General features: G+C 45.5%; 1 protein-coding gene across 9 annotated transcripts in view; it reads right to left on the bottom strand.

The window, feature by feature from the left end:
• DLG4 (discs large MAGUK scaffold protein 4) overlaps positions 1–21582 on the bottom strand; it is a 58892-nt gene that overhangs the window by 28902 nt on the left and 8408 nt on the right. For 4 of the 9 annotated variants that reach the window (XM_033084304.2, XM_033084300.2, XM_033084302.2 and 1 more), the window contains exons 2-6: positions 18826–18891; positions 17657–17710; positions 15953–16003; positions 13078–13202; positions 4540–4709 (exon numbers count right to left, since the gene is read on the bottom strand). In XM_033084304.2, coding sequence (XP_032940195.1) covers positions 4540–4709; positions 13078–13202; positions 15953–16003; positions 17657–17710; positions 18826–18891 — 466 coding nt within the window. Of the gene's footprint in view, positions 1–2726; positions 2753–2995; positions 3055–4539; positions 4710–8490; positions 8519–8996; positions 9039–11969; positions 11996–13077; positions 13203–15952; positions 16004–17656; positions 17711–18825; positions 18892–21582 lie in introns of those variants that run through there. The other 5 variants (XM_033084307.2, XM_033084306.2, XM_033084305.2 and 2 more) reach the window with 5 other exon arrangements.

The raw sequence follows: 21582 nt of genomic DNA, 5'->3' as shown, positions 1-21582 counted from the left end.
GACCTGCCCGGGGACAGCCGTGTCACCTCCCCCTGGGCTGTCACCTGTCACCTCTGTCACCTCCCTGTGTCACTGTGTCACCTCCCTGTGTCACCTCCCTGTGTCACTGTGTCACTGTGTCACCTCCCCGTGCCCCCCGCGATGCTGAACCCCAGACCTGCCCGGGGACAGCCGTGTCACCTCCCCCTGGGTCCTGTGTCACCTCCCCTGTGTCACCTGTGTCACCTCCCTGTGTCACTGTGTCACTGTGTCACTGTGTCACCTCCCCGTGTCACTGTGTCACCTCCCTGTGTCACTGTGTCACTGTGTCACTGTGTCACTGTGTCACCTCCCTGTGTCACTGTGTCACTGTGTCACTGTGTCACTGTGTCACCTCCCTGTGTCACTGTGTCACTGTGTCACCTCCCCACGCCCCCCGCGATGCTGAACCCCAGACCTGCCCGGGGACAGCCGTGTCACCTCCCCCTGGGCTGTGTCACCTCCCTGTGTCACCTCTGTCACCTCCCTGTGTCACCTGTGTCACTGTGTCACTGTGTCACTGTGTCACTGTGTCACTGTGTCACCTCCCCACGCCCCCCGCGATGCTGAACCCCAGACCTGCCCGGGGACAGCCGTGTCACCTCCCCCTGGGCTGTGTCACCTCCCCTGTGTCACTGTGTCACCTCCCTGAGTCACCTGTGTCACTGTGTCACTGTGTCACCTCCCCGTGCCCCCCGCGATGCTGAACCCCAGACCTGCCCGGGGACAGCCGTGTCACCTCCCCCTGGGTCCTGTGTCACCTCCCCTGTGTCACCTGTGTCACCTCCCTGAGCCACCTGAGTCACCTGTGTCACTGTGTCACTGTGTCACCTCCCTGTGTCACTGTGTCACCTCCCCGCGCCCCCCGCGATGCTGAACCCCAGACCTGCCCGGGGACAGCCGTGTCACCTCCCCCTGGGTCCTGTGTCACCTGTGTCACCTGTGTCACCTCCCTGTGTCACTGTGTCACTGTGTCACTGTGTCACTGTGTCACCTCCCCACGCCCCCCGCGATGCTGAACCCCAGACCTGCCCGGGGACAGCCGTGTCACCTCCCCCTGGGTCCTGTGTCACCTGTGTCACCTCCCTGTGTCACTGTGTCACCTCCCTGTGTCACTGTGTCACTGTGTCACCTCCCTGTGTCACTGTGTCACCTCCCTGTGTCACTGTGTCACTGTGTCACCTCCCTGTGTCACTGTGTCACCTCCCTGTGTCACTGTGTCACTGTGTCACCTCCCTGTGTCACTGTGTCACCTCCCTGTGTCACTGTGTCACTGTGTCACCTCCCTGTGTCACTGTGTCACCTCCCTGTGTCACTGTGTCACTGTGTCACCTCCCTGTGTCACTGTGTCACCTCCCCGCGCCCCCCGCGATGCTGAACCCCAGACCTGCCCGGGGACAGCCGTGTCACCTCCCCTGTGTCACCTGTGTCACCTCCCTGAGCCACCTGAGCCACCTGTGTCACTGTGTCACTGTGTCACCTCCCCCTGGGTCCTGTGTCACCTCCCTGTGTCACCTGTGTCACCTCCCTGTGTCACGTCCCTGTGTCACCTGTGTCACCTGTGTCACCTCCCCCAGGGCTGTCACCTATCACCTGTGTCACCTCCCTGTGTCACCTCCCTGTGCCACCTCCCTGTGCCACCTCCCTGCGTCACCTGCGTAACCTCATCTATGTCACCTCTGTCACCCCCTTTGTCACCTTTCATTGTTTTACCCCCACTTTGTCACCTCCCTGTGTCACCTTTGTCACCTCCCCAGTGTCCCCTGTGTCACCAGTGCCACCTGTGTCCCTGTCACCTCTCACTGTCACCTGTGTCACCCTGGGAGGTCCCCAAATGTCCCCAAGCGTCCCCAGATTTGGGGCTCCTGGGGGGGAATTTGGGGTTTTTTGGGGGGAATTTGGGGAATTTTGGGTCCCTGAGGAAAATTTTGGGGTTCCCGGGGGGATTTTGGGGGATCCCAAGGTGAATTTTGGGCTGGATTTGGGGGATTTTGGGTCGGATTTGGGGGATTTTGGGTCCCTGAGGACAATTTTGGGGTTCCCGGGGGGATTTTGGGGGATCCCAAGGTGAAATTTGGGCTGGATTTGGGGGATTTTGGGGTCCCTGGATGAATTTTGGGGTTCCAAAGTTGAATTTTGGGGTTTTTTTGGGGATTTTGGGGGCCCTGAGGACAATTTTGGGGTTCCTGGATGGATTTTGGGATCCTGGGGGGAATTTTGGGGAATCCCAAGGTGAATTTTGGGTCGGATTTGGGGGATTTTGGGGGCCCTGAGGACAATTTTGGTGTCCCCAAGGTGAATTTTGGTGTCCCCAAGGTGAATTTTGGTGTCCCCAAGGTGAATTTTGGGGTGGATTTGGGGGATTTTGGGGGCCCTGAGGACAATTTTGGGGTTCCTGGATGGATTTTGGGGTTCCCAAGTTGATTTTTGGTGCCCTGGGCTGAATTTTGGGGTTTTTTGGAGGGAATTTTGGGGTCATTTCAAGGTTCTCAGAGGTTTTTTGGAGGTTCCCAGGTGGATTTTGGGATGGATTTGGGGAATTTTGATTGGGATTTTGAGGATTTCAATTTGAATTTGGGGGATTTGGGGGATATTTGAGGTTCCCTGGATGGTTTCTGGGCTGGATTTGGGGGTGGATTTCAATCTGGGTTTCTGGGATTTCCATCAGGATTTGGGGGATTTGAGGATTTTGGGGGTTTTTTTGGTACCTTTGGGCCCTTTGATGAGCTTGACCTCAGATTTTGGGTTGGATTTGGAGGATTTTGGGGCTGGATTTAAATCTGGATTTTGGGGATTTTGAGTTGGAGTTCCCAGGGTGGATTTTGGGTTGGATTTCAAGGATTTTGGGGTGGATTTGGAGGATTTTGGGGCTGGATTTCGAGGATTTTGGGCTGGATTTGGGGGTGGATTTCAATCTGGGTTTCTGGGATTTCAATCAGGATTTGGGGGATTTGTGGATTTTGGGTTTTTTGGGTACCTTTGGGCCCTTTGATGAGCTTGACCTCAGATTTTGGGCTGGATTTCGGGGATTTTGGGCTGGATTTCAATCTGGATTTGGGAATTTCAATCTGGATTTTGAGGATTTCCATCAGGATTTGAGGATTTTGGGATGATTTTGGGTTTTTTGGTACCTTTGGGCTCTTTGATGAGCTTGACCTCAGATTTTGAGCCGGATTTCGAGGACTTTGGGCTGGATTTGGGAGATTTTGGGGTGAATTTCCATCAGGATTTTGAGGATTTCAATCAAGATTTCTGGGATTTCAATCAGAATTTGAGGGATTTCAGGATTTTGGGGTGATTTTGGGTTCTTTGGGTACCCTTGGGCCCTTTGATGAGCTTGACCTCAGATTTTGGGCTGGATTTTGAGGATTTGGGGCTGGATTTGGGGGATTTTGGGGTGGATTTGGGAGATTTTGGGGTGGATTTGGGAGATTTTGAGCCGGATTTTGAGGATTTGGGGCTGGATTTTGAGGATTTCAATCAGAATTTGGGGGATTTGTGGATTTTGGGTTTTTTTGGTACCTTTGGCCCTTTGATGAGCTTGACCTCAGATTTTGGGGATTTTGAGTCGGATTTTGAGGATTTTGGGGTGGATTTGGGGGATTTTGGGGTGAATTTGGAGGATTTTGGGCTGGATTTCAATCTGGATTTTGGGGATTTCCATCAGGATTTGAGGATTTTGGGGTTTTTCTGGGTTTTTTTGGTACCTTTGGGCCCTTTGATGAGCTTGACCTCAGATTTTGGGCTGGATTTGGGGGATTTTGGGGTGAATTTGGAGGATTTTGGGCTGGATTTGGGGGATTTTGGGGTGGATTTGGGGGATTTTGGGGTGGATTTGGGAGATTTTGAGCTGGATTTTGAGGATTTCAATCTGGATTTTGGGGATTTCAATCAGGATTTGGGGGATTTTGAGGATTTTGGGGTTTTTCTGGGTTTTTTGGGTACCTTTGGGCCCTTTGATGAGCTTGACCTCAGAATTTGGGCTGGATTTGGGGGATTTTGGAGTTCCCAGGGTGGATTTTGGGGATTTTGGGCTGGATTTCAATCTGGATTTTGAGGATTTCCATCAGGATTTGAGGATTTGGGGTTTTTTGGGTTTTTTTGGTACCTTTGGGCCCTTTGATGAGCTTGATCTCAGATTTTGGGTTGGATTTGGAGGATTTTGGGGATTTGGAATTCCCAGGGCAGATTTTGGGCTGGATTTTGGGGATTTTGAGTTGGATTTTGGGCTGGATTTAGGCCAGATTTTGGGAATTTCAATCAGGATTTTGGGGATTTCCATCAGGATTTGAGGATTTTGGGGGTTTTGGGTTTTTTCTGGGTTTTTTTTGGTACCTTTGGGCCCTTTGATGAGCTTGACCTCAGATTTTGGGCTGGATTTCTGGGATTTTGGGCTGGATTTCAATCTGGATTTCGAGGATTTTGGGCTGGATTTTGAGGATTTTGGGCTGGATTTTGAGGACTTCAATCAGATTTTGGGGGATTTTGAGGATTTGGGTTTTTTCTGGGTTTTTTTGGTACCTTTGGGCCCTTTGATGAGCTTGACCTCCACCACCCTCTCAGCTGGCACCTTCCTCCTCATCACATAGAGCCGCACCACGGCCCCGGCCTCCTTCAGCGCCTCCACGGCCGCCGAGTGCGGCACCTCCCGCACGTCGGCCTCGTTCACAAACAGGATGGAATCGTTCACCCTGGCAGTGGGGGGAAAGAGGGAAAATTCAGGATTTTTTGGGGATTTTTTTGGGATTTTTTGGGGATTTTTTGGGGATTTTTTGGCAATTTTTTGGATTTTTTTAGGATTTTTTTTGGGATTTTTTTGAGATTTATTGCGATTTTTTTGCGATTTTTTTCGGATTTTTTTGGGATTTTTTTGATGATTTTTTGGGGATTTGTTTGGTGATTTTTTGTGATTTTTCTGGGATTTTTGGGGGATTTTTTGGGGATTTTTCTGGGATTTTTGGGGGATTTTTTGAGGATTTAGGGGGAATTTTTAGTGATTTTTAGGGGTTTGGAAAGGTTCTGGGGGCACCTCCCGCACGTCGGCCTCGTTCACAAACAGGATGGAATCGTTCACCCTGCGAGTGGGGGGAAAGAGGGAAAATTCAGGAATTTTTGGGGATTTTTTTGTGATTTTTTGGGATTTTTTTTGGATTTTTTTGCGATTTTTTTCAGATTTTTTGCGATTTTTTTTGCGATTTTTTTGCGATTTTTTTCGGATTTTTTTCGGATTTTTTTTTATTTTATGGGGATTTTTTTGGGATTTTTGAGGGGGATTTTTTTTTATTTTTCAGGATTTTTTTGGGATTTTTTTTGAATTTTTTTTGGATTTTTTTTTTTATTTTTTAGGGATTTTTTGTGATTTTTTGGGGGTTTGGAAAGGTTCTGGGGGCACCTCCTGCACGTCGGCCTCGTTCACAAACAGGATGGAATCGTTCACCCTGGCAGTGGGAAATTCAGGGAAAATTTAGGGAAATTTTTTGGAATTTTTGGGGAATTTTTGGCAATTTTTTGCAATTTTTTTTCAATTTGTTTTTGATTTTTTTTCGATTTTTTTCGATTTTTTTGGGATTTTTTTCAGATTTTTTTTTTATTTTATGGGGATTTTTTGGGGATTTTTGAGGGGGATTTTTTGGGATTTCTTTGGGGACTTTGGGGGGGATTTTTTGGAGAATTTTTTTGGATTTTTTGGGATTTTTTTTGGGATTTTTCAGGATTTTTTTTGAGTTTTTGGTGATTTTTTTTGGGATTTTTTGGTGATTTTTGGGGGATTTTTTTGTTAATTTTTGGGGGATTTTTCAGGAATTTTTTTGGGAATTTTTCAGATTTTTTTCAGATTGTTTTGGGATTTTTTTGTGATTTTTTCGGATTTTTTGCAATTTTTTGGTGAGTTTTTTGGAAATTTTTTGTGATTTTTGGGGGGATTTTTTTGGGATTTTTTGTGATTTTTCTGGGATTTTTTGGGGATTTTTTGGGGATTTTTGGGGGATTTTTTTGTGATTTTTTGGGGTTTGGAAAGGTTCTGGGGGCACCTCCCGCACGGTGGCCTCGTTCACAAACAGGATGGAATCGTTCACCCTGGCAGTGGGAAATTCAGGGAAAATTGAGGGAAATTTTTTGGAATTTTTTGGGAATTTTTGGCAATTTTTTGCGATTTTTTTTCAATTTGTTTTCGATTTTTTTTCACTTTTTTGCGATTTTTTCGGGATTTTTTTCGGATTTTTTTTTATTTTATGGGGATTTTTTGGGGATTTTTGAGGGGGATTTTTTGGGATTTCTTTGGGGACTTTGGGGGGATTTTTTGGAGAATTTTTTGGGATTTTTTGGGATTTTTTTTGGGATTTTTCAGGATTTTTTTGGAGTTTTTGGTGATTTTTTTGGGGATTTTTTGGTGATTTTTGGGGGATTTTTTTGTTAATTTTTGGGGGATTTTTCAGGAATTTTTTTGGGAATTTTTCAGATTTTTTTCAGATTGTTTTGGGATTTTTGGTGGTTTTTTTCAGATTTTTTTGTGATTTTTTTGTGATTTTTTCGGATTTTTTGCAATTTTTTGGCGAGTTTTTTGGAAATTTTTTGGGATTTTTGGGGGAATTTTTAGGGATTTTTTTGTGATTTTTGGGGATTTTTTTAATGATTTTTGGGGGATTTTTTGGAGGATTTTTTTGTGATTTTTTGGGGGTTTGGAAAGGTTCTGGGGGCACCTCCCGCACATCGGCCTCGTTCACAAACAGGATGGAATCGTTCACCCTGCAAGTGGGAAATTCAGGGAAAATTGAGGGAATTTTTTTGGAATTTTTGGGAATTTTTTGGGGATTTTTTTGCGATTTTTTGGGGATTTTTTTTGGATTTTTTTGAGATTTATTGCAATTTTTTTGCGATTTTTTTTGGATTTTTGGGGATTTTTTTGATGATTTTTTGGGGATTTGTTTGGTGATTTTTTGTCATTTTTTGAGGGATTTTTTGGGATTTTTTGGTATTTTTTTGTGATTTTTTGGGGATATTTTTTTTGGATTTTTTAGGGATTTTTTGTGATTTTTTGGGGTCTGGGGAGGTTCTGGGGGCACCTCCCGCACGTCGGCCTCGTTCACAAACAGGATGGAGTCGTTCACCCTGGGGTTGAGGGGAAAGAGGGAAAATCAGGGAATTTTTTGGGACTTTTTTTGGGATTTTTTGCAATTTTTTTTGGATTTTTTTGCGATTTTTTTCGGATTTTTTGCGATTTTTTTTCGATTTTTTTCGATTTTTTTTCGATTTTTTGCGATTTTTCCGGGATTTTTTTCGGATTTTTTTTTTATTTTATGGGGATTTTTTGGGGATTTTTGAGGGGGATTTTTTGTGATTTTTCTGGGATTTTTGGGGGATTTTTTGGGGATTTTTTAGGGATTTTTTGTGATTTTTTGGGGTTTTGGAAAGGTTCTGGGGGCACCTCCCGCACGGTGGCCTCGTTCACAAACAGGATGGAATCGTTCACCCTGGGGTTGAGGGGAAAGAGGGAAAATTCAGGATTTTTTGGGATTTTTTTGGGATTTTTTTGTGATTTTTTGCAATTTTTTTTTTATTTTTTTGCGATTTTTTTCAGATTTTTTGCGATTTTTTTGCGATTTTTTTGCAATTTTTTTGCGATTTTTCTTTTATTTTTTTTTATTTTTGGGGGGATTTTTTGGGGATATTTTTGGGGTTTTTTTTATTTTTTGGGGATTTTTTTGGGATTTTTTGGGATTTTTTGGGATTTTTTGGGATTTTTTTGGATTTTTTTGCGGTTTTTTTGCGATATTTTGCATATTTTTGGTGATTTTTTTGTGATTTTTGGGAGGATTTTTTAGGATTATTGGGGATTTTTTGTGGGGTTTTTTTTTAGGGGGAGAATTTTTTTTTAATTTTTGGGGATTCTTTTTTAATTTTTGGGGGGATTTTTTGAGATTTTTTTGAGGGATTTTTTCAATATTTTTTGTGATTTTTTGCGATTTTTGGGGGGATTTTTTGGAGATTTTTTGGGGATTTTTTAAAGATTTTTTTGGGATTTTTTAAAGATTTTTTTGAGATTTTTTTGGTGGTTTTCTGGATTTTTTGGGGATTTTTTGTTCTTTTTTTGCAATTTATTGTGATTTATTGCGATTTTTTTGCGATTTTTTGGTGATTTTTTGGGGATTTTTTGGATGATTTTTGGGGGGATTTTTTTGGTGATTTTTTTGTGATTTTTTGGGGGATTTTTTGGGATTTTTGGTGATTTTTCTGGGATTTTTTTGGGATTTTTTGGGTGATTGTTTGGGATTTTTGGGGGGATTTTTTGGGTTGGTTTAGGGATTTTTTTTATTTTGGGGAAATTTTTTGGCGATTTTTTTTGTGATTTTTGGGGGGATGTTTTGCCGATTTTTTGCATTTTTCAATGATTTTTTGGGGGATTTTTGGGCCGATTTTAGGCCGATTTTGAGGTGAATTTGGGGTGATTTTGGGTGTTTTTATTTAATTCCTCACCTGAGTCTCCCATCCTGGGCCGCTGCTCCCCCAGGGATGATTTTGGTGATGAATTTGGGTTTTTAGGGGGTGGACTTGGGGATTTTGGGGGGATTTTTTAGGGATTTTTTGCGATTTTTTTTGGGTTTTTTCTGGAATTTTTGGAGATTTTTTTGGAATTTTTTGTGATTTTTTTTTAGATTTTTTGGGGATTTTTTGGAGATTTTTTTGAGATTTTTAGTGATTTTTTGGTGATTTTTTTTGGGATTTTTGGGTTTATTTTGGAGACTTTTTTGGGATTTTTGGTGATTTTTTGGGATTTTTTTCTGATATTTTGGTACTTTTTAATGATTTTTTTGAGGATTTTTCTTTTGATTTTGGGGGAATTTTTTCACATTTTTTTGGGGACTTTTTTCAAATTTTTGGGAGGTTTGGAGGGAATTTTTGGGGTATTTTTGGCGCTTTTTTTGGGATTCTTTTGTGTGATTTTGGTGATGAATTTTGAATTATTTTATTTCATTTCTCACCTGAGTCTCCCATCCTGGGCCGCTGCCCCCCCAGGGATGATTTTGGTGATGAATTTGGGGTGAATTTTGGGGTGAATTTGGGATTTTAGGGGTGATTTTTGGGGTTTTTGGGGGTCCTGAAGCCGATTTTGGGGTGATTTTGGTGATGAATTTGAATTATTTTATTTCATTTCTCACCTGAGTCTCCCATCCTGGGCCGCTGCCCCCCCAGGGATGATTTTGGTGATGAATTTGGGGTGAATTTTGGGGTGAATTTGGGATTTTAGGGATGATTTTTGGGGTTTTTGGGGGTCCTGAAGCCGATTTTTGGGTGATTTTGGGTCAATTTTGGGTGATTTCTCACCTGAGTCTCCCATCCTGAGCTGCTGCCCCCCCAGGGATGATTTTGGTGATGAATTTGGGGTGAATTTTGGGTTATTTTGGGTTTTTAGGGGTGAATTTGGGGTTTTTAGGGGTCAATTTGGGGGTTTTTGGGGGTGGTTTTTGGGGTTTTTGGGGGTCCTGAAGCCGATTTTGGGGTGGTTTTGGGTGAATTTTGGATGATATTATTTCATTTCTCACCTGAGTCTCCCATCCTGGGCTGCTGCCCCCCCAGGGATGATTTTGGTGATGAATTTGGGGGTGAATTTTGGGATTTTAGGGATGATTTTTGGGGTTTTTGGGGGTCTTGAAGTCGATTTTGGGTGAATTTTGAATTATTTTATTTCATTTCTCACCTGAGTCTCCCATCCTGGGCCGCTGCCCCCCCAGGGATGATTTTGGTGATGAATTTGGTTTTTTGGGGTTGAATTTTGGAGTTTTAGGGGTGAATTTTGGGTTTTTAGGGGTGGTTTTTGGGGTTTTTGGGGGTCCTGAAGCTGATTTTTGGGTGATTTTGGGTGAATTTTGAATTATTTTATTTCATTTCTCACCTGAGTCTCCCATCCTGGGCCGCTGCCCCACCAGGGATGATTTTGGTGATGAATTTGGGGTTTTTAGGGGTGAATTTGGGGTTATTTTGGGTTTTTGGGGGTGGTTTTTGGGGTTTTTAGGGGTGATTTTTCGGGTTTTGGGGGGTCCTGAAGCCGATTTTGGGGTGAATTTTATTGAATTTCTCACCTGAGTCTCCCATCCTGAGCTGCTGCCCCCCCAGGGATGATTTTGGGGGTGAATTTTGGGTTTATTTTGGGTTTTTAGGGATGAATTTTGGGTTTTTGGGGGTGGTTTTTGGGGTTTTTGGGGGTCCTGAAGCCGATTTTGGGGTGATTTTGGGTGAATTTTGAATTATTTTATTTCATTTCTCACCTGAGTCTCCCATCCTGAGCCGCTGCCCCCCCAGGGATGATTTTGGAGGTGAATTGTGGTGATGAATTTTGGGTTATTTTGGGTTTTTAGGGGTGGTTTTTGGGGTTTTTGGGGGTCCCAAAGCCGATTTTGGGGTGAATTTTGGGTTTTTAGGGGTGGTTTTGGGGGTTTTTGGGGGTCCTGAAGCCGATTTTTGGGTGATTTTGGGTGAAATTTGAATTATTTTATTTAATTTCTCACCTGAGTCTCCCATCCTGGGCCGCTGCCCCCCCAGGGATGATTTTGGTGATGAATTTGGGGTTTTTAGGGGTGAATTTTGGGTTATTTTGGGTTTTTGGGGGTGGTTTTTGGGTTTTTTAGGGGTGATTTTTCGGGTTTTGGGGGGTCCTGAAGCCGATTTTGGGGTGAATTTTATTGAATTTCTCACCTGAGTCTCCCATCCTGAGCTGCTGCCCCCCCAGGGATGATTTTGGGGGTGAATTTTGGGTTTATTTTGGGTTTTTAGGGATGAATTTTGGGTTTTTGGGGGTGGTTTTTGGGGTTTTTGGGGGTCCCAAAGTTGATTTTGAATTATTTTATTTCATTTCTCACCTGAGTCTCCCATCCTGGGCCGCTGCCCCCCCAGGGATGATTTTGGTGATGAATTTGGGGTGAATTTTGGGTTTATTTTGGGTTTTTAGGGGTGGTTTTTGGGGTTTTTGGGGGTCCTGAAGCCGATTTTGGGGTGATTTTGGGTGAATTTTGGATGATCTTATTGAATTTCTCACCTGAGTCTCCCATCCTGGGCCGCTGCCCCCCCAGGGATGATTTTGGTGATGAATTTGGGGTTTTTAGGGGTGGTCTTGGGGATTTTTGGGGGATTTTTTAGGGATTTTTTTCGATTTTTTTGGGTTTTTTCTGGAATTTTTGGAGATTTTTTTGGAATTTTTTGTGATTTTTTTTAGATTTTTTGGGGATTTTTTGGAGATTTTTTTTGAGATTTTTAGTGATTTTTTGGAGACTTTTTTGGGATTTTTTGTGATTTTTTGGTGATTTTTTGGGATTTTTTTCTGATATTTTGGTACTTTTTAATGATTTTTTTGAGGATTTTTCTTTTAATTTTGGGGGGATTTTTTCAGATTTTTTTGGGGACTTTTTTTCAAATTTTTGGGAGGTTTGGAGGGAATTTTTGGGGGTATTTTTGGGGCTTTTTTTTGGGATTCTTTTGTGTGATTTTGGTGATGAATTTTGAATTATTTTATTGAATTCCTCACCTGAGTCTCCCATCCTGGGCCGCTGCCCCCCCAGGGATGATTTTGGTGATGAATTTGGGGTGAATTTTGGGTTATTTTGGGTTTTTAGGGATGAATTTTGGGTTTTTAGGGATGAATTTTGGGTTTTCAGGGGTGAATTTGGGGTTTTTGGGGGTGGTTTTTGGGGTTTTTGGGGGTCCTGAAGCCGATTTTGGGGTGATTTTGGGTGGAATTTGAATTATTTTATTTCATTTCTCACCTGAGTCTCCCATCCTGGGCCGCTGCCCCCCCAGGGATGATTTTGGTGATGAATTTTGGGGTGAATTTTGGGTTTATTTTGGGTTTTTAGGGGTGAATTTTGGGTTTTTAGGGGTGGTTTTTGGGGTTTTTGGGGGTCCTGAAGCCGATTTTGGGGTGATTTTGGATGAATTTTGAATTATTTTATTTAATTCCTCACCTGAGTCTCCCATCCTGAGCCGCTGCCCCCCCAGGGATGATTTTGGTGATGAATTTGGGGTTTTTAGGGGTGAATTTTGGGTTTTTAGGGGTGAATTTTGGGTTTTTAGGGGTGAATTTGGGGTTTTTAGGGATGATTTTTGGGGTTTTTGGGGTCCTGAAGCAGATTTTGGGGTGATTTTGGATGAATTTTGAATTATTTTATTGAATTTCTCACCTGAGTCTCCCATCCTGGGCCGTTGCCCCCCCAGGGATGATTTTGGTGATGAATTTGGGGTGAATTTTGGGTTTATTTTGGGTTTTTGGGGGTGGTTTTTGGGGTTTTAGGGGTGGTTTTTGGGGTTTTTGGGGGTCCTGAAGCCGATTTTGGGGTGAATTTTGAATTATTTTATTTCATTTCTCACCTGAGTCTCCCATCCTGGGCCGCTGCCCCCCCAGGGATGATTTTGGTGATGAATTTGGGGTGAATTTTGGGTTTTTAGGGGTGGTTTTGGGGGTTTTTGGGGGTCCCAAAGCTGATTTTGGTGATGAATTTGAATTATTTTATTGAATTTCTCACCTGAGTCTCCCATCCTGGGCCGCTGCCCCCCCAGGGATGATTTTGGTGATGGATTTGGGGTGAATTTTGGGTTATTTTGGGTTTTTGGGGGTGGTTTTGGGGGTCCCAAAGCTGATTTTTGGGGTGATTTTGGGGTTTTTAGGGGTGGTTTTTCGGGTTTTGGGGGTCCTGAAGCTGATTTTTAGGTGAATTTTGAATTATTTTATTGAATTTCTCACCTGAGTCTCCCATCCTGGGCCGCTGCCCCCCCAGGGATGATTTTGGTGATGAATTTGGGGTGAATTTTGGGGTTATTTTGGGTTTTTAGGGATGGTTTTTGGGGTTTTTGGGGGTCCTGAGGCCGATTTTGGGGTGATTTTGGGTGAATTTTGGATGATTTTAGGTCATTTCTCACCTGAGTCTCCCATCCTGGGCCGCTGCCCCCCCAGGGATGATTTTGGTGATGAATTTTGGGGTGAATTTTGGGTTATTTTGGGTTTTTAGGGGTGAATTTTGGGGTTTTTGGGGGTCCCAAAGCTGATTTTTGGGTGATTTTGGGTGAATTTCTCACCTGAGTCTCCCATCCTGGGCCGCTGCCCCCCCAGGGATGATTTTGGTGATGAAGATCCCGGGGTCATCCCCCACGTGGGGGTTGTCGGTGCCGCCCGCGATGCTGAAGCCCAGCCCCGAGTTCCCCTGCAGGGTTTGGGGGTTGTTAGAGAGAAAATTCCACAAAAAAAACCAAAAAACCATCCCAAAAAACCAAATAACCACCCCAAAAAACCAAATAACCAACCCAAAAACCTACCCCGAAAAACCACCCCAAAAAACCCAAAATCCACCCTAAAAAAACCAAAAAAAACAGCCAAAAAACCTCAAAAAAATAAAATTAAAAAAAACCAAAAACACCCAAAAAACCACCCCAAAAACCACCCCAAAAAAACCCAAAAACCACCCCAAAAAAACCCCAAAAAAAACACCCAAAAAACCTCAAAAAAATAAAATCAAAAAACCCCAAAATCCACCCCAAAAAACCCAAAAACCACCCCAAACCCAACCCAAAAAACCCTCAAAACCACCCCAAAAACCTCAAAAAAAACCCCAAAAACTCATCCCAAAAAAACCCAAAAAACCATCCCCAAAAACCCACCCCAAAAAACCCAAAATCCACCCCAAAAAAACAAAAAAAACCAGCCAAAAAACCTCAAAAAAATAAAATAAAAAAACCCCAAAAACAGCCAAAAAACCACCCCAAAAACCACCCCAAAAAACCCAAAAACCACCCCAAAAACCACCCCAAAAAACCCAAAAACCACCCCAAAAAAACCCCAAAATCCACCCCAAAAAACCCAAAATCCACCCTAAAAAAACCAAAAAAAACCACCCAAAAAACCTCAAAAAAATAAAATAAAAAAACCCAAAAACAGCCAAAAAACCACCCCAAAAACCACCCCAAAAAACCCCAAAAACCAGCCCAAAAAAACCCAAAAACCATCCCAAAAACCCAAAATCCACCCCAAAAAAACCCCAAAAAACCACCCAAAAAAACTCAAAAAAATAAAATCAAGAAACCCCAAAAACACCCAAAAAAACCACCCCAAAAACCACCCCAAAAAAACCCAAAAACCCACCCCCAAAAAAAACCAAAAACCACCCCAAAAAACCACCCCAAAAAACCCAAAATCCACCCCAAAAAAAACCCAAAAAACACCCAAAAAACCTCAAAAAAAATAATCAAAAAACCCCAAAAACACCCAAAACCCACCCCAAAAAAACCCCAAAACCCACCCCAAACCCACCCCAAATAAACCCCAAAAAACGCTCAAAACCCACCCCAAAAACCTCAAAAAAAACCCCAAAAACCCACCCCAAAAAACCCAAAATCCACCCCAAAAAAACCCCAAAAAAACCACCCAAAAAACCTCAAAAAAATAAAATTAAAAAACCCCCAAAACCCCAAAAACCACCCCAAAAAAACCCAAAAAACCCTCAAAACCTACCCCAAAAACCTTAAAAAAAAAACCCAAAAAACCCAAAATCCACCCCAAAAAAACCCAAAAAAACTCAAAAAAAATAAAATCAAAAAACCCCAAAACACCCAAAAAACCCCAAAAACCCACCCCAAAAAAAAACCAAAAACCACCCCAAACCCACCCCAAAAAAACCAAAAACCCACCTTAAAAAATACCCAAAAACCATCCCAAACCCAACCCAAAAAACCCTCAAAACCACCCCAAAAACCTCAAAAAAACCCCAAAAAACCCAAAATCCACCCCAAAAAAACTCCAAAAAACCACCCAAAAAAACTCAAAAAAATAAAATCATAAAACCCCAAAAACACCCAAAAAACCACCCCAAAAAAACCAAAAACCCACCCCAAAAAAACCCAAAAACCACCCCAAACCCAACCCAAAAAACCCAAAATCCACCCCAAAAAAACCCGAAAAATCACCCCAAAAACCTCAAAAAAAAAACCCCAAAACCACCCCAAAAAACACCCCCAAAAAACCTGAAAAAACTAAAAAAAAACCCAAAAAAAACCTAAAAAAAAACCCTCAAAAAATTAAAATAAATCCATTAAAAACCCTCAAAAAAAAGGAAATTTTGGGGTCCTGTGTGAGGCAAAAATCCCCAAAAAAACCCAAAACCCACCCCAAAAAAAAATCCCAAAAACACCCAAAAAACACCCAAAAAATCCCCAGAGAGACCTCAAAAAAAACCCCAAAAAACTCAAAAAACCCCAATAAAAAACCCCAGAAAAATGAAATTTTGGGGTTTTTTTTGAGGGGCTCCCAGGTGGATTTTGGGTGAATTTTTGGGGTTTTTTTGGGGGTGATTTTGGGGTTTTTTTGGTGAATTTTTTGGTGATTTTGGGGTAAATTTGAGGGGATTTTTCTGAATTTTTTTTTAATTTTGGGGTGAATTTGGGTGATTTTGGGGGTGAATTTTTGGGTAATTTTTGGGTTGATTTTGAGGTAAATTTGGGGGGATTTTTCTGGATTTTTTTTTTCATTTTGGGGTGAATTTGGGGGATTTTGGGTGTGAATTTTTGGGTAATTTTTGGGTGATTTTGGGGTAAATTTGGGGTGGATTTGGGGGAATTTTTCTGGATTTTTTTTTTCATTTTGGGATGAATTTTGAGGATTTTGGGGGGTGAAATTTTGGGTAATTTTTGGGTAATTTTTGGGCTGATTTTGGGTAAATTTGGGGAATTTTTCTGGATTTTTTTTTAATTTTGGGGTGAATTTTGAGGATTTTGGGGGTGAATTTTTGGTAATTTTTGGGTGATTTTTGGGCTGATTTGGGGTAAATTTGGGGGGATTTTTCTGAATTTTTTTTTCATTTTGGGGTGAATTTTTTTTTTAATTCTTGGGTATTTTTGAGGATTTTGGGGGTGAATTTTTGGGTTTTTTTGGGGTGATTTTGGGGGATTTTGGGGCTCTCACCCTCTCCAGAGTGATCTCCTCGTACTCCATCTCACCCTCGGTGCCGTTCACCTGTGGGGAAAAAATGGGAAAAATTTGGGGAAAATTTGGGAAAAAAAATGGGAAAAAAATGGGAAAAATTTGGGGAAAAATGGGAAAAAAATGGGAAAAATTTGGGGAAAAAAATGGGAAAAAATGGAAAAGAAATGGGAAAAAAATGGGGAAAAAATGGGAAAAAAATGGGGAAAAAATGGGAAAAAAATGAGAAAAAAATGGGAAAAAAATGGGAAAAAAATGAGAAAAAAATGGGAAAAACTGGGGAAAAAATGGGGAAAAAAAAGGGGAAAATTTGGAAAAAAATGGGAAAAAAATGGGAAAAAAATGGGAAAAAATGGGAAAAATTTGGGGAAAAAATGGGAAAAAAATGGGAAAAAAATGGGAAAAAAATGGGAAAAAATGGGGAAAAAATATGGGGAAATAATGGGAAAAAATGGGGAAAAATGGGGAAAAATGGGAAAAAAATGGGAAAAATTTGGGAATTTGGGGCAAAATTTGGGAGAGGATTTGGGGGATTTTTGTGGAATTTTTAGGGATTTTTTTTGGGAATTTTGGGGCGATTTTGAGGGAATTTTGGGATGGATTTTGGGGTGAATTTTGGGGAGATTTTGCCAGAATTTTCAGGAATTTTGAGTTAATTTTTGGTAATTTTGGGGAGACTTTGGGGGAAATTTGTTGGATTTTTTTGGGGATTCCAAGCTGGGTTTTGTTGGAATTTCAGGGAATTTTGGGGTGAATCTGGGGGGGATTTTTCTGGAATTTTTGGATTTTTGGGGTGAAATTTGGGGTGAATTTGAGGGATTTTGGGGGTGAAAATTTTTGTAATTTTGGGTGTGACTTAGGGGATTTTGGGGTAATTTTGGGATGAATTTTGGGGTGAATTTGGGGTGGATTTTGGGTGATTTTGGGATTATTTTGGGGTGGAATTTGGGGTAAATTTGGGGGGATTTTTCTGGATTTTTTTTTCATTTTGAGGTGGATTTGAGGTGGACTTTGGGGTGAATTTTTGGGTAATTTTGGGGTGAAATTCGGGGGATTTTTCTGGATTTTTTTTCATTTTGGGGTGGATTTTGGGGTGAATTTGTGGCCATTTTGGAGTGAATTTGGGGTGATTTTGGGGTGGATTTGTGGCCATTCTGGGGTGGATTTTAGGTGGATTTTTGGGTAATTTTGGGGTGATTTTGGGGTTAATTTGGGGTGGATTTTGGGGTGAATTTGGGGTGGATTTTGGGGTGAATTTGGGGTGATTTTGGGATGATTTTGGGGTGATTTTGTGGCCATTTTGGGGTGGATTTTTGGGTAATTTTGGGGTGAATTTGGGGTGATTTTGGGGTGAATTTGAGGTGGATTTTAGGTGGATTTTTGGGTAATTTTTGGGTGATTTTGAGGTGCATTTGGGGTGATTTTGGGGTGAATTTGTGGCTATTTTGGGGTGGATTTTAGGTGGATTTTTGGGTAATTTTGGGGTGAATTTGGGTGAATTTTTGGGTAATTTTGGGGTGAATTTGGGGTGATTTTGTGGCTATTTTGGGGTGATTTGGGGGTGATTTTGAGGTGGATTTTTGGGTAATTTTGGGGGTGATTCAGGGAGTTTTGGGGTGGATTTGAGGTGAATTTTGGGGTAATTTTGGGGTGATTTTGGGGTGAATTTGGGTTATTTTGGCTCACGTAGGCCGGCGCCTCCAGCGTGTCGGTGTTGACGATGACGGGGGGAGAGTTGGCCTGGGGGGGGAGGGGAGAGCTCAGAGACCCCCAAACCCCCCAAAAAATCCCAAAATCCCCCCAAAAATCCCCAAAACATCCCCACATCCCCCCAAAAATCCCCCCAAAAATCCCCCAAACTTCCCCCCAAAAATCCCCAAATCCCCCCAAAAATCCCCCCAAAAATCCCCCTGAAAATCCCCCCAAAAAATCCAAATTTCCCCCAAATTTCCCAAATTCTCCCTAAATTTTCCCCCAAAAATCCTTCAAATTCCCAATTTTCCCTCAAATTTCCCAAATTCTTCCCAAATTTCTCCCAAATTTCCCAAATTCTCCCCAAATTTTCCCCCAAAATGCCTCAAATTTCCCAAATTTTCCCTCAAAATTCCCATTTTTTCCCCTAAATTTCCCGCAAATTTCCCAAATTTTCCCCAAATTCCCAAATTTCCCTCAAATTTTCCAAATTTCTCCCAAATTTCCCTTAAATTTCCCCTCAAATTTCCCAAATTTTCCCCCCAAAATTCCCAAATTCTCCCCCAAATTTCCCCCCAAAATTCCCCTCCCCCCACCCTAACCCCCCATTTCCCCCAATGACGTCATCAGTGACGTCACCTCCCACCTATGACGTCATTGTGAGCCCTATGACGTCATCACTGACCCCGTGGCATCACCACCCAGTGGGTGTGGCCTCCCCAAAAGGGCGGAGTCATTAGGAAAAGGGGTGTGGCCTCTAAAGGGGGCGTGGCGTTGCCCATATTTGGGCGTGTCTTGCCGTGAAATAGGCGTGGTGTCTAAAAGAGGGCGTGTCCATGTCCATATATGGGCACTGTGACCAGAAATGGGCGTGGTCTCAAAAAGAGGGTGTGTCCATGTCCATATATGGGTGTTGTGACCAGAAATGGGTGTGGTCTCAAAAAGGGGGCGTGGTCCATGGCCATACATGGACATTAGGTATCAGGAAGTGGGCGTGGCCTCAAATAGGGCGTGTCCATGCCCATTTATGGGTGATATGACCGGAAATGGGTGCGGCCTCTAAAAGAGGGCGTGTCCATGCCCATATATGGGTGTTGCGGCCAGAAGTGGGCGTGTCCATGCCCATATATGGGATCTGTGGCCGGAAGTGGGCGTGGCCTTACCTGGCTGGGCAGGTGGGCGGGGCTCTGCTCCAGGGGGGGGCTGTCCTCATCTTGGTACCGGTATTTCTGGGGAAATGCAAATTTATGCAAATCAACACCCAAATATGCAGATTTATGCAAATTAACGCAGGGTCAGCAAGCGGGATATGCAAATTCAGAGCGATTTATGCAAATGAGGGGGTGGGAGGGCTCTGCCCAGTTAATCCCAGTTAATCCCAGTTTGGGATTTGAGGCCCGGAGCGGGGATTGGGAAGGGATTAAACTGGGAGGGACTGGGAGGAAACTGGGTCGGGAATGGGGGGGCCCAGTTTGGAACTGGGAGGGACTGGGAGGGACTGGGGGGGTCCCAGTTTGGAATTGGGGGAACTGGGGGGGTCCCAGTATGGAACTGAGATGATCCCAGCACTCCCAGTTTGGAACTGGGCGGGGCTGGGGAGGTCCCAGTGCTCCCAGTATGGAGCTGGGAGAGTCCCAGTGCTCCCAGTATGGAACTGGAGGGGTCCCAGTGCGGTTCTGGCACAGCTCCCAGTATATTCCAGTGAGGTTCCCAGAGCTCCCAGTGCTCCCAGTCCATCCCAGTCCATCCCAGTCCATCCCACCTTGCAACCGAACACCAGTGAGCGGCTCCAGTACCTCCCAGTGCTCCCAGCTCCCCTTCCCAGTCCCTCCCAGTTCCCCCAAATCCCCTCCCAGTCCATCCCAGTCCCCCCAAATCCCCTCCCAGTCCATCCCAGTGGCTCCCAGTCCATCCCAGTCCTCCCAGATCCCCTCCCAGTCCGTCCCAGTCCGTCCCACCTTGCAGCCAAAGGCCAGCGAGAGGCTCCTGTCCCTCCAGACCCCCTCCCAGTCCATCCCAGTTCCCCCAGCTCCCCTCCCAGTCCATCCCAGTCCATCCCAGTGCCCCCAGCTCCCCTCCCAGTCCATCCCAGTCCATCCCAGTCCATCCCAGTCCCCCCAGTTCCCCTCCCAGTGCCTCCCAGTCCATCCCAGTCCATCTCAGTCCCCCTAGATCCCCTCCCAGTCCATCCCAGTCCCCCCAGTTCCCCTCCCAGTGGCTCCCAGTCCCTCCCAGTCCATCCCAGTGGCTCCCAGTCCATCCCAGTCGGTCCCACCTTGCAGCCAAAGGCCAGCAAGAGGCTCCAGTCCCTCCACAGCCCCCTCCCAGTCCATCCCAGTCCCCCTAGATCCCATCCCAGTCCCCCCAGCTCCCCTCCCAGTCCCTCCCAGTCCATCCCAGTGGCTCCCAGTCCCTCCCAGTCCATCCCAGTGGCTCCCAGTCCGTCCCAGTCCATCCCACCTTGCAGCCAAAGGCCAGTGAGAGGCTCCTGTCCCTCCAGACCCCCTCCCAGTGCTCCCAGTCCATCCCAGTCCCCCTAGATCCCCTCCCAGTCCATCCCAGTGGCTCCCAGTGGCTCCCAGTCCATCCCAGTCCCTCCCAGTCCATCCCAGTCCCCCTAGATCCCCTCCCAGTCCATCCCAGTCTCCCTAGATCCCCTCCCAGTGGCTCCCAGTCCATCCCAGTGGCTCCCAGTCCATCCCACTCCGTCCCACCTTGCAGCCAAAGGCCAGCAAGAGGCTCCAGTCCCTCCACAGCCCCCTCCCAGTGCTCCCAGTCCATCCCAGTCCCCCCAGCTCCCCTCCCAGTCCATCTCAGTCAATCCCAGTCCCCGAGATCCCCTCCCAGTCCATCCCAGTCCATCCCAGTCCCCCCAGCTCCCCTCCCAGTGCTCCCAGTCCATCCCAGTCCCCCTAGATCCCCTCCCAGTCCCCCCAGCTCCTCTCCCAGTGGCTCCCAGTGCCTCCCAGTCCATCCCAGTCCATCCCAGTGGCTCCCAGTCGGTCCCACCTTGCAGCCAAAGGCCAGCGAGAGGCTCCTGTCCCTCCAGACCTGGTCCCAGTGCTCCCAGTCCCCCCAGATCCCCTCCCAGTCCATCCCAGTCCCTCCCAGTCCATCCCAGTCCATCCCAGTCCCCCCAGCTCCCCTCCCAGTCCATCCCAGTCCATCCCAGTCCCCCCAGCTCCCCTCCCAGTCCATCCCAGTGCCTCCCAGTCCATCCCAGTTGCCCCCAGTCGGTCCCACCTTGCAGCCAAAGGCCAGCGAGAGGCTCCAGTCCCTCCAGAGCCCCCTCCCAGTCCATCCCAGTTCCCCCAGCTCCCCTCCCAGTGGCTCCCAGTCCATCCCAGTCCATCCCAGTCCATCCCAGTGGCTCCCAGTCGGTCCCACCTTGCAGCCAAAGGCCAGCGAGAGGCTCCTGTCCCTCCAGACCACCCGGCACTGGCAGAGCAGCGGCGAGAAACACCCGGGACCCCCCCGGGGCCCCCCCCCGCACCCCGGGGACACCCCCGGGACCCCCCCCGGGACCCCCCCGGGCAGAGGGACCCCCCTGGGGACCCCCGGAGCGTTCGGGGCCGGGGCCGTTCCCGCCATCGGCCCCCCCGGGGCCCCCCCCGGGACCCCCCCCCTGCCCCGGGACCCCCCCCCCGGAGCCTCCGGGATTAACGGGGATTAACGGGAGGGGGAGGGGAGGGGATAAAGGGGCGGGGGAGGGGCGGGGGGGGCACTAAGGGGGGTCTGAGACCCCCCTCGGGACCCCACAGAAATGCCCTGGGAGGGGCGGGGTCATGGAGAGACCCCTGGGGGGGCAGAGACCCCAGATCAGAGAGACCCTAAATAATAGAGAGAGACCCCAAATCATGGAGAGGGGCCCAGGGTCACAGAGAGGGGCCCAGAGACCCCCCCAGGGTCACAGAGAGACC

Source organism: Catharus ustulatus, chromosome 37 (genome assembly GCF_009819885.2).
Source record: "Catharus ustulatus isolate bCatUst1 chromosome 37, bCatUst1.pri.v2, whole genome shotgun sequence".
In the NCBI taxonomy this organism is placed as follows: Eukaryota; Metazoa; Chordata; class Aves; order Passeriformes; family Turdidae; genus Catharus; species Catharus ustulatus.
Note: the sequence above shows the minus strand (reverse complement) of the source record. Positions and strands in the feature narration are given on the sequence as shown.